Here is a 12,069-nt window from a genome sequence, read left to right as displayed (position 1 = left end):
ACAAACCTGGTAGCAGCCGGCAGCATGTCCCCTAAAGTTCAATCCAAAGGTGAGAAGGGGGCTGAGGAGTTGGGGGGTGGGGGCCTGGAAAGTGAGGGGGGAATCTCTCCCTCATCGTCCACCTTGGGGTGGCCTTGGAGGATTCTACTCTTGGGACTCCCGCCCCATCGCTGTCCTCCTCAGGGTCTGCCATCTGCCATCTCAGTCTCTCCTCCTTCCATAGGCTCCAAAGCCAAGGACCCCCAACCCTCAACACAGGAGAATCTGCCACCCCCAGAGGCCAACGCTGAGGCCATCCACTTCCTCAACTCCCTCCGTGAGCCTGGGCAGTGAGGGTGGAGGGCGTGGACAAAACTGTGGACCGGAGGGAAGAGAGAAAGCCCAGACATGGCCGCCTCTCTAGCAGCCTTGAATATCCTGGGACTCAGAAAGGGCCTGAAGCGTAATGGTTGATAGTCTTCAACTAATGGAAGACCCCAGGGATACAGTGGGGGTGGGGATCGCTGTGTGGGGGTGGGGAGGCTGTCTCCACCTCTGACTGCTGCAGAGGCCAGGGGAGGGGAGGCAGGGGCTGCCTGGGAGATGTGAGATGAGGAGAGGGTGGGTGGAGACCGTGGGGGCACTGGTGGCCAGGGGGGTCAGAGAGTTGAGGATTAGGAGCTGGGGCTTTAACTGTCCCAACGGGACCCTCACTCCGCAGGGCAGGAGGAGCTGCTGCTGCTGTTCTTCTCAGAGACTCTGGTCATGGTCTCCGACACAGGGGAGCCTCAGGGAGAGCTGACCATTGAGGTGCAGAGAGGGCAATACAAAGACAAATTTGGTGTCCTAACGTACGTCCCCTTCGTGCATGCCTCCAGCCGAGGCTTCGTGGACAAAACACTCTGTGGAAGCTCCCTTCTGGGTAGAGTTCCTGACCAACACCCCCAACCCCTACCGTCCTACCCTGCCCCCCACTCCCAGTCCCTAACTCCTAGGACGTTCACTCAGTAGCAACCCTTTAATTTCACCTTGGGACTAGAACGAGGCAAAGAGAAAGCGTGGGATGTGGGGTGACAAGATAATCGAAGCCGTAGTTTTGACCTGTGGCCACCCTACCCCTGAGTCCTCCAGCCCAGGCCACCACCCGCCCTTCCCACAGTCTCCAGCCCTGTCTCCTGTGTTCACCTCCCTCCCCTCAGCCTATCTCTCGTGGAAACTGGAGGTTGTGAAACAACAGAGTCAGGAGTTCATCAAGGTACCTCCGGGGCCCCCAGCCTTGACCACAGAGAGAAGGTTTTCTATCCACATCTCTCCTCGGTTTTCTCACTTATGGAGGACGGACAAGGTGGCCTCCGGGGGATCTCACTCATATACAGTCGGTGAGTCTCTGATTCTCCCCTCCTGCTCTGGCCCCTAGTTCCACATTCTTCCCATGGAACAGAAGACGAGTTTGCTGAAGCAGGATGATCAGCTGCTCATGACCAGAATGGTCAAGGAGGGTGAGGTAAGGTGAGAGCCAGGTGGGAGGCATACTCAACATCCTCTTTGGAACCACAAACAGGGGACAGATGGTGTCAGGCCAGGAGCCTGCCCTGGGGACCATGTGGACTGGACCGTATGCTCAACACCTGACTTGCCCAACCTCCCCCTACTTCCCAGCTCAAGTCCCTGACACAGATTTGTCCTGAACAGGAAGTGAAGACCGAAGTGACTTTCTTCCCCAGGCCCTCCATTGAGGGCTTTGTCTCCCAGGCTGCTAACCTGGTGCTGCTGAGGGTGATGGCCTGGCGGCATACGGTGCCCAGCAATGCCCGTTTCCTGGCCTTGGACACTGAAGGCAAACTCTGCTATTCTACTTACGTGAGCCATCTCCCTGGGTGGGGACTTGGTCTGTGGGCAAGCTAGAAGGGGCAGAGAGGATGCTGATTTGAGAGAAAAGACAGCTAGACAGCTGTGGAGTGGAAGAGCGGATGGGGTGGAGATAAACCCCGGCGTGTGGGGGTGAAACTTCCAAGGGCAGGAGAAAACAAGATTGCATTTGTCAGAGAGAAGACCAAGGCAAGTGGCGTGAGGAAGATAGGGACTAAAAAGGTGGGAGCAATGGAAGAAAGCAATGCTTTTTACACAAAAGTCAGTTCAGGAAAAAAAAAATAACAAACAAACATAGTGTGGGGCCATTTTTAGAGACTTTTTTTTTAAACATCAGGAAATTTAAATCTCCAACTTCACTTGAATTTTATTTTATTATGTCTCAACCCTGAAGGGTGCTTCTTTATTTTGGCTAAACTTTCATCACCAACCTACCTAGGACTTCTTACAATGTGATTTTGAAACCGTGTCTGTGGACATGCACTTTGGGGGCTGATTTGACCAGCTTTGTAAATGACACTGGTGTCTCTTCTGCCACAAACATGACAAACAGCAAGGAGTTTGACGCAAACAGGCACACACCATTTCCCCCCAATTTTCTCTGAAATATTTTTATGTTAGCACTTTTCTCCTCTCAGCCATAGCTGTAATAGGGATTTAAGTTTTAATTATAACAGGTAGCTTGCACGGGCCTGAGACAGCCCCAAATCTCAGTCTCAATTCTTGCCCCTTGGAAGAAAAGCTATGACAAACCTAGACAACATATTAAAAAGCAGAGATGTCACTTGGCCACCAAATCTCCGTATAGTTAAAGCTGTGGATTTTCCAGTAGTCATGTACAGATGTGAGAGTTGGACCATAAAGAAGGGTGACGCCGAAGAATTGACGCTTTCGAATTGTGGTGCTAGAGAAGACTCTTGAGAGTCCCTTGGACAGCAAGGAGATCAAACCAGTCAAACCTAAAGGAAACCAATCCTGAATATACATTGGCTGTACTAGTTTGCATATATACATTGGAAGGACTGCTGCTGAAGCTGAAGCTCCAATACTTTGGCCACCTGATGCGAAAAGACTCCAATACATTGGAAAAGACCCTGATGCTGGGAAAGATTGAAGGCAGGAGGAGAAGGGGGCAACAGAGGATGAGATGGTTGGATGGCATCACTGATTCGATGGACATGAATTTGAGCAAACTCTGGGAGATACTGAAGGACAGGGAAGCCTGGCATGCTGCAGTCCATAAGGTTGCAAAGCATCAGACACGACTTAGAAACTGAATAATAAAAAAGTCCCTCTTCAGAGCCTCACTACCCTCTCCCCCCAAGTAACCCAACCCAACCCCAACCCCACACTCACTCCTAGTTGGTGATCTGTGTTACAGAATCTGCCAGCTAGAAGCAGTTGGTCATGGAGCTGGCATGGAGGAGGGTTGAGGCAGGAGCAGGGTGGAGCTGGTTCTCTATGAGAGGACCTCAACTCAACCCGGGGCTGCAACCCAAATCTTGTGGAACCTAAGGGTCTGGACAGCCAAGGGTTGCTTATCACCGGTGAACAAGCAATGAAGCTACAAGATGGAGAGAGGGGCAGGGTGAGATGTAGGGGGAGGTCCTGATAGGCATCTACCTCACCTCCCTCCCTTCATTTCGGTTGCTGCCAGCAAGCCCTGGGCTCCCAGACAATCCAGGTGGGCCATCAGCAGGTGGAAGTCTTCATTGTGGAGCAGACGGTACACTCGGAACAAGGCATCCCCATGTCCTGCCAGTTTTACCTGCTCCCTGATGGGTGAGCCACTGTCGGTGAGGCCAAGGGGGCAGTACTGAGCACAAACATGGGAAGCTCAACCACCTGGGTGGAGATTCACTACCAGGGAGACTTGTTGAGATCAGAGTGCCCCTGGCTTTACCCACTCATTCACTTTTTCCATATATTCACGGGAAAATATATCATTTTCCCGATCTTCACAATGCCTCCCAAATCTCACCAAAGAGCCCTGAACTGCTGAGGGAGTCAAGGTCAACTCCACAGGGCATAGCTAAAGCAGCTGCCACAGGTGTGGGTGTAATATCAAAAAACACAAAAGTTTGAACAACTTAGCACTTGATAAGATCATCAGGTTGGAAGAAGCATCTTAATACACTGCCAAGCTGTCACCAGCAAAGCGCAGGCACCAAAATCCTGAGAAAATTTGGAAGGGAGAGGAGCATTTGTTTCTTGAAATTTCCACAGAGGTACTGACAGAATCACCACACTGGGAAAAGCAAACAAACAAACAAATTAGAACTTTGTTGGCTTTCCTGATTTCATAATTTGGCTTGCCATTTCTTTTTTTTTTTTTTTTTGGCTGCACTTCATGGCTTGCGGGATCTTAGTTCCCCAACCAGGGATTGAACCCAGGCCCTTGGCAGTGAAAGTGTGGAGTCCCACTGGCGTGCCAGGGAACTCTTTCATGGTTCTTCTAGCGCTCACACCTATAAAGGTCTTGCATATGGGCACACATCTTCAGGGTAGACACAGTCCCCAGTTTGAAAAGCAGGGGCCATTATCTGGGGATCTAGACATGAACAGCACCCTGGAACTCAAAGACAAGTGGGGGAGGGGGAGAGGACAGCAGTAAAGGGAGGCCCCAGGACACCCTTCAAAGGAGCCGGCTGGTCTAGGAAGACTCACACCTTTTCCGTGTTGCACTCCAGGCACCTGGCCAAGAGGATCCAGGTGGGCTCCCCGGGGTGCTGCATGATCACCAAGGTGCCCGTATTGAGGGAAGAGGGTGAGTGAAGCCGCCGAGCCTTCCAGGGTTGCAGGGGCTGCCTTGAGTGGGCCATCTCTGGGGTGGGAGGCCAAATGAGACGGAGAGGCTTTGCTTTCCAGTAAGTGCTTCGTCGTTCAGTCATATCCGACTCTTTGTGACCCTACGGACTGTTGCCCACCAGGCTCCTCTGTCCATGGGGATTCTCCAGGCAAGAACACTGGAGTGGGTTGCCATTTCCTTCTCCAGGGGATCTTTTTGACCCAGGGATGGAGCTCAGGTCTCCTGCATTACAGGCGGGTTCTTTACCATCTGAGCCACCGGGGAAGCCCTGGTTTTCCAGTCCCTGTCCCTAATTAGGAGAGGATCACTTTGCTGGGAACTCTGCCCATATGGGCAGCCAGAACCCTGGGGTTTTCCGAGCCTGCCTAGAACAGGTGTCGTCCAGTCATCCCTCTATATCTGAGGAAGGTTCTGGGGTCGGAATGGGCACGCCGCCTTCCTCCCACCCAGGGGCTTCCGTGGTGGCTCAGTCGGTAAAGAATCTTCCTGCAACGCAGGAAACCCAGGTTCTGTCCCTGGGTCGGGATGATCCCCTGGAGAAGGGATTGGCAACCCACTCCATTATTCTTGCCTGGAGAATCCCATGGACAGAGGAGCCTGGCGGGCTACAGTCCATGGGAGTCTCAAAAAGTCGGATACGACTTAGCGGCTAAACCACCACCACCTTCCTCCCACCGGACTCCTTCAGATGATATTGAGCCTCGCCCAGTATTTAAGAAGAAGCCCCTGGTGTGGGAGGAGGACCTGGAGCTCTGCTCGCGGTTCCTGGACCGCAAGGTGAGGAGAGGCTGCAGGCAGCCTGAGGTCCGCACCCCTCCCAACACCCTTAACCCCGTACCCCCGCCCTGGGCATGTATTCCACCCTTTGTCATCATTTTTCCTGCCCGGCTGAAATACTGCACCCCGTGGGGTTGGGGACCCCAGCGTCCCTAATCCCTCCATGGGTCAGAGGAGGGGGTGCGCCCCTGGGGAGCGGGAGTCCGGGTCCGGCTCAGGCTCGCCACGGCACCACCAGGAGGAGCTCCGTCTCAGCCACAACAGCTATCTACGGCAGCACCCCGAGGCCCAGGCGCTCATCTCCGACTTCCTGCTCTTCCTGCTGCTGCGCCAGCCGGTCGACGTGGTCACCTTCGCCGCCGAGTACTTCGGCCCCTTCGCCAAGAGACACCCGCCCACCCCAGCCTTGCGCTCCTCCAACCGGCCCAGCCCCTTCCGCGAGCTGGAGCCGGAGCGCAGCGAGGCCTAGGCGGGCAGCAAGGCGGCCCGGGGCCTCCCTGGCGGGGACTGGACAGGAAGCGGGGGCGTCAGGGCTGGGCTGGGACGGGATGCCGGCGGGACGCACCCCGGAGGCGCGATTTCCTGCCTGCGGTTTTAATGGGAATAAACGGGGCGCTCCCCAGCCTCTGCTGTGACCCGGATCCTTCTCTGGCCAGCGTCTGGGGCTAAACATAGGAAACGTGAACAGGGTTTGTCGAGCGATTTTCCGCCCTTCTTCCTAGATTTTATTATGATCAATATCCCTATTTTGGGCTTCCCTGGGGGCTCAGTCACTAAAGAATCTGCCTGCAATGCAGGAGACCCAGGTTCAGTCCCTGGATCGGGAAGACCCCCTGGAGATGGAAGTGTCAACCCACTTCAGTATTCTTGCCTGGAGAATTCCATGGACAGGCGAGCCTGGCGGATTACAGTCCACGGGGTCGCAAAAGTCCAACACGACTGAGCGACTATGCCACCACCATCCCTATTTTACAAATAAGAAAATAGAGGCACGAAAATGTTAACAGAGTTAACACGTGGGAAATAGGATTCAAACCTGGACATTGGATCCCAAAACGGACATTTTAGGAACTTCTCTGGTGGCCCTTTGACTAAGATTCCGAGCTCCCGTTGCAGGAGGTCAGGTTGGATCCCTGCTGAGGGAATTAGATCCCACTCTGTGCGTCTCTGTTCAATCTAGCTCAGTCATGTGGGACTCTTCAACTACAAATCTTTGCCATCTCATGCAGTACCAGGCTCCTCTGTCCATGGAATTTTTCAGGCAAGAATACTGGAGCCGGTTGCCATTCCCTTCACTAGGGGATCTTCCCAACCCAGGGATATAACCAGTATCTGGGGCTCCTGCATTGGTAGAGGGATATTCTTTACCACTTAGCCTCCAGGGAAGCCCTTAAGATTCCCCCAACCCTAACCCAATTAACGATTTGCATGCTGCAAATAAAGATCCCACAGGCTGCAACTAAGACCTGGTGCAACGAAGTAAACAAAATAAGAAAACCCCACATTTTTAGTCCCTAGGTTAGTCAAGACAGAGGGGCGGGGCTTTTGGCAAACAGAATAATTAATAGAGCCCACTCAGCATAATTGCTGGCTACCATCAAAGAAAAAAAGAAGTCAGTGTGTTCACCAGTACCCTTGCTCAACAACACTCGGTAAGCTTTCCAACCCTCCCTCCCTCCCCATGCCACCAGCTTACCTTTTTCCTCCCAGTCTCTACTATACACAGGAACCCCCAAACTGCATGGAGGGTCCCCAGTTACAAAGGATAGGCAGGTGATCATCACCTCCTTTAGGCTCCTCAGTTAATGACAGTTCTGGCCAGTGGCTTGTTTCTGCCCAATACAGCTCAGTAACAAATAGGGGACCACCGCCAATGTGGCACCTGGTAATTGGTATGTAGACTCCATCCTTCCATCTGTTCATTCCTCCCACCAGCTAAGAGACAAGGGTCCCAGAGCTTTGCACTCCAGTGGACAAGAGGGGCCAATATCTACAAAACTGTAATGATGGAAATGTTCTCTATCTGCAATGTCCAGTATGGTAGCCACAAGTTACATGTGGCCACTGAGTACTAGAAATGTGATTAGTATGACTGAGGAACTGCAGTTCTACTTTAATTTTAATTAATTTCCATTTAAATAGCCACATGTGGCTAGCGGCTACCAGCCTGTATAGAAACAGCTGAGGAGGATGAGGTCTTTTTGTTCAGTCAGGCAATCAGCTCAATGAATATTGGGTTCCTTCCACGCGCCAGGATTGTTCTGAACACTCGGAGATCAGCAGGAACAAGACCAAGCTTCTGTCCTCATGGCACTTGCAGATCGCATGAGGAGACAGACAGCAAACATAAAAGACCATTTCTTATGTGAAATTTCAGGTATTTTTATAAAAACAACTATGGCCAAGTCATGGACTGAAAGGGATTCATAGGTGGAGGCTTAAGAGGGGGTCTCTCTGATGTCTCAGCTGAGCTGGGATCTGAATGACCAGGAGTCAGACCTGTGAAGAGCTGTGGGAATAGCAAGCCAGGAGGAACGGCAAGTGCAAAGGCTCTGAACATGGCAGGTTGGGGTCAGAAGGCCAGCAAAGCTGATGCACAGTGGGGGTGGGGCAGGAGGGAGAAGCTGGCGTGAAAGTGCTCAGTCATGGTGAGGCAGGGACAGCCGGTTCTTGAAGAGCCTCCTGAGCACTGTAAGTTCCCATCTGTGGAGAACTGAAACCAAGGTTGACCCAGCCCAGTGCACCCAGAATGTTCTTGCAGAGACCTCGAGGGCTCCCTGAAGTGCCTGATGCTTTGCTGTGGTGGGGGGAAAGAGAGGGCAGTAACGTCCAGCCCACAGACATCCTTTCTCTGCAGAGCATCAGGTGACTTGGGAAGGGGTCTGCCACTTTCCTGCTTTCTCTCCCATTCCAAGACCAGTTTGTTTTTAGATTGTATCATCTGTCAGAACTTCTGACTCTCTTTTCTTACTCCATACTCCTAAGCTATGTAGATCTCTGAACATATGGAAAACTATAATACAATATGGAACTTCCCTGGTGGTCCAGTGGTTAAGAATCCACCTGTCAATGCAGGGGACACAGGTTCGATCCCTGATCCAGGAAGATCTCACATGCAGCAACTAAGCCCACATGCCACAATTACTGAGCCTGAGCTCTAGAGAACCGTGCTCTGCAACAAGAGGAGCCATCACAGTGAGAAGCCCAGGCACCACAAGGATGAGTAGCTGCTACCGGTCACCGCACCTAGAGAAAGCCTGCACGTAGTAACAAAAACCCAGGGCAACCAAAAATAATTAATTACAAACTAAAAGACAATATCACAACCAGGATTTTTTCCACATTTTTTTTTTTTTTGGTGGTAATATATACATAAAGGCGCTTCCCTGTGACTCAGCTGGTAAAGAATCCGCCAGCATTTCGGGAGACCTGGGTTCGATTCCTGGGTTGGGAAGATCCCTTGGAGAAGGGAAAGGTACCCACTCCAGTATTCTGGCCTGGAGAATTCCATAAAGTGAAAGTGATAGTCACTCAGTCGTGTCTGACTCTTTGTGACCCCATGGACTATAGCTTGCCAGGCTCCTCTGTCCATGGAATTCTCCAGGCCAGAATACTGGAGTGGATTGCCATTCCCTTCTCCAGGGGATCTTCCTGACCCAGGCATTGAACCCGGGTCTCCTGCACTGCAGACAAATTCTTTACTGTCTGAGCCACCAGGGGAACCCAAAATACATTGCACCCTTTTAACCATTTTTAGGTGTACAAGTCACTGGCATTAAGTAAATTCACATTTTTGTACAACCATCACCACCATCTGTTTCTGGAACATTTTTGTCATCCCAGACAAAATCTTTTTTTTTTTTCTTTTTTTCCAGACAAAATCTTTGTACCCATTAAATAGTAACTCCCTTTCCCCCCTGTCCCACAGCCCATAGTAATCATTGTCCTATTTTCTGCCTCTGTAAATTTGCCTCGTGTAAGTGGAATCATACAATATTTGTCCTTTTGTGACTGGCTTATTTCACTTAGCATAATGTTTTCAGGGTTCATCCACATGGTAGCATATATCAGAACTTCATTTCTCGTTAAGACTGAATAATATTCCATTGGATAGTATAGCACTTTATTCCTCTTGATAGATACTTGAATTATTTCCTCCTTTTGGCTATTGTGAAAAACGCTGCTCTGAACACAAGTGTACAAGTATCTGTTTGACTCTCTGCTTTCAATCAACCAGGATATTGACCTTGACACAACCCATAGCTCTTTTTCAGATGTCCCTAGTTTTACTCTTACTTATGTACAAATGTTACATAACGAAATAGTAATACATGAAGACTTTACAAATGGATTTTTTTCATTTAGCATGATTTCATGGAGATTCTCCCAAGTTACTGTGTATATCAGTAGTTCGTTCCTTTCACAGCTAAAGAGTAATCAATGGTTTGTACTGCACTTAGTTTAACCATTCTCCTGTTGAATGACAGCTAGGCTAATTTTAGTTTTGGGTATTAGAGATAAGCTGTTATAAACGCTTATATACAGGTTTTAGTATGAACATAAGTTTTAACCTCTCTGGGATACATGTATACCATAGTATACAGTGTGAATACCACAGTATATTCTACGGTATGGATGTACTGTACTTTGGTTAACCATTCACCTGTTGAAGAATGGTATGGATTGTTTCCAGTTCCAGTTTGAGCTCTTATCATTTCTCCAGTTTAAAAAAAAAAAAAATGCCCTGGAGTGCAGTTGCTGAATCATATAGTAGTTGCATTTTAAAATTTTTTTTGGGGGGGTTATAATTTTATTTATTTTTGGCTGTGCTGGGTCTTCATTGTTGTGCCTGGGCCCTCTCCAGTTGTGGCAAGTGGGGGCTTCTTGTTGCAGTGGCTTCTCTGTCCCTGAGCACGGGCTTCAGAAGGTGCGGTATGCAGGCTGCCAGGATCCAGAGCACAGACTCAATAGATGTGGAGCTCCAGCTTAGCTGCTCCACCACACTGGGATCCTCTAGGATCAGGGATTGAACTCATGTCTCCTACACTGGCAGGCAGATTCTTTACTACTGCGTCACCAGGGAAGACCACATCTTCAATTTTTAAAGAAATTTCCAAACTATCTCCAGAGTGGTTATACCATTTTATATTCCCACAAGCAATATATGAGTGATTGACCTAGTTTCTCCACATCCTCATCAATATTTGATATTGTGACTACTTTTTATTTTAGCCACTCTGATCGGGATGTAGTCATATCTCATTATGATTTCACTTGCATTTCCCTAATGGCTAACGACACTGAACATTTTGTCATATATTTGTTTGCCCTCTGTATGTCCTGTTTGGTGAAGTGTGTGTTCATGACCTCTGCCCATTTCTTTTTCATTTTTTTTTTTTTTTTTTGGCCACGCCACGAGACGTGGGCTCTCAGTTCCCCAACCAGGGACTGAATCCCTGGTCACAACAGTGAAAGCACCGAAGCCAACCCCTGGCCACCAGGGAACTCCCGCCCATTTCCAATTGGACTGTTCATGTTTTCACTCTCGAGTTTTAAGAGAGTTCCCTATTTTTAGATACTGGAGTTTTGTCAGATACGTGGTTTGTAAATATTTTCTCTGAATTTTTAGTTTTTCTCTTCATTCTCTTCACATGGTTCTTCACAGAGCAAAAGTTTCCCTTTTGATGAGGTCCAACTCATCCTTTTCCCCTTTATCAGTCACGCTTTTGGTGTCAAGTCTAACAAGTCTTCATCTAGTTCTAGATCCTGAAGATTTTCTCCTACCTTTTTTTTTCTTTTTTGTTTTGGGCCATGCCTTGTGGCTTACAGATCTTAAGTTCCCCCACCAGGGATAGAACCCAAGTCACAGCAGTGAAAATGCAGAATCCTAACCACTGGACTGCCAGGGAATTCCCTCCCTTACTTTTTTTTCTAAAAGTTTTATAGTTTTAAATTTACATTTAAGACTGTGATCCATTTTGATCGAATTGGGCTTCAAGCAATCTCACTCTATGCATGTAGGGCTTAGTATTCAGTAACAAATCCAGATCTGAGGGGGCCACTATGCAGATTTCCAGAGCTCTGGCTCATGGAGACACTAGCCAGAAAGCCCTGCTCTTAACCATTACACATACTGCCTCTTGTGTAAGGCAGAGTTTGTGCTGGGTTTGATCAATCATTAATCAGTTACACTCACCAAGTTCCTAACTGTAGGGAAGGCCTCACAAAAAATGCAAAGAGGAGGACCTCTGTCTTAGGGTTCTCCAGAGAAACAGAACCAACAGAAATATAAACAGATAAGGTAGATAAATAGATAATAAGGAACTGGCCCATGAGAGTATAGAGGGCAAGAAGTCCGAAGATTTGCAAGCTGAAGACCCTGGAGTCAATGGCATATACAATTCCAATCTGAGTCTGAAAGTCTGAGAAATAGGAGGGCTGATGATATAAGTTCTAGTCCAAACTAAGTCTGAAGACCTGAGAAGACTAGCGTTCCAGTTCAAAGGCACTCATCGAGAGAGAGAATTATCCCTTACTCAGCCTTTTGTTCTCATCAAATTCATTGGATCATACCCACATTAGGGAGAGAAATCTGATTTACTTAGTCTAGCGATTCAAATATTAATGTCCTCCAA

General features: G+C 49.2%; 1 protein-coding gene across 1 annotated transcript; it reads left to right on the top strand.

Annotated features, from left to right (window-relative positions):
• CATIP (ciliogenesis associated TTC17 interacting protein) lies at window positions 1–6,032 on the top strand. The gene is given in 10 exon segments (XM_061147976.1): window positions 1–49; window positions 224–316; window positions 701–901; window positions 1,179–1,234; window positions 1,397–1,483; window positions 1,672–1,839; window positions 3,506–3,630; window positions 4,539–4,615; window positions 5,346–5,434; window positions 5,673–6,032. Coding segments are annotated over 10 exon segments (1,281 nt in total). The 5' UTR covers window positions 1–24.
• The last annotated feature ends 6,037 nt before the right edge of the window (window positions 6,033–12,069 follow it).

Source organism: Dama dama, chromosome 8 (assembly GCF_033118175.1).
Source record: "Dama dama isolate Ldn47 chromosome 8, ASM3311817v1, whole genome shotgun sequence".
Classification (NCBI taxonomy): Eukaryota; Metazoa; Chordata; class Mammalia; order Artiodactyla; family Cervidae; genus Dama; species Dama dama.
This window is presented reverse-complemented; position numbering and strand designations above follow the sequence as displayed.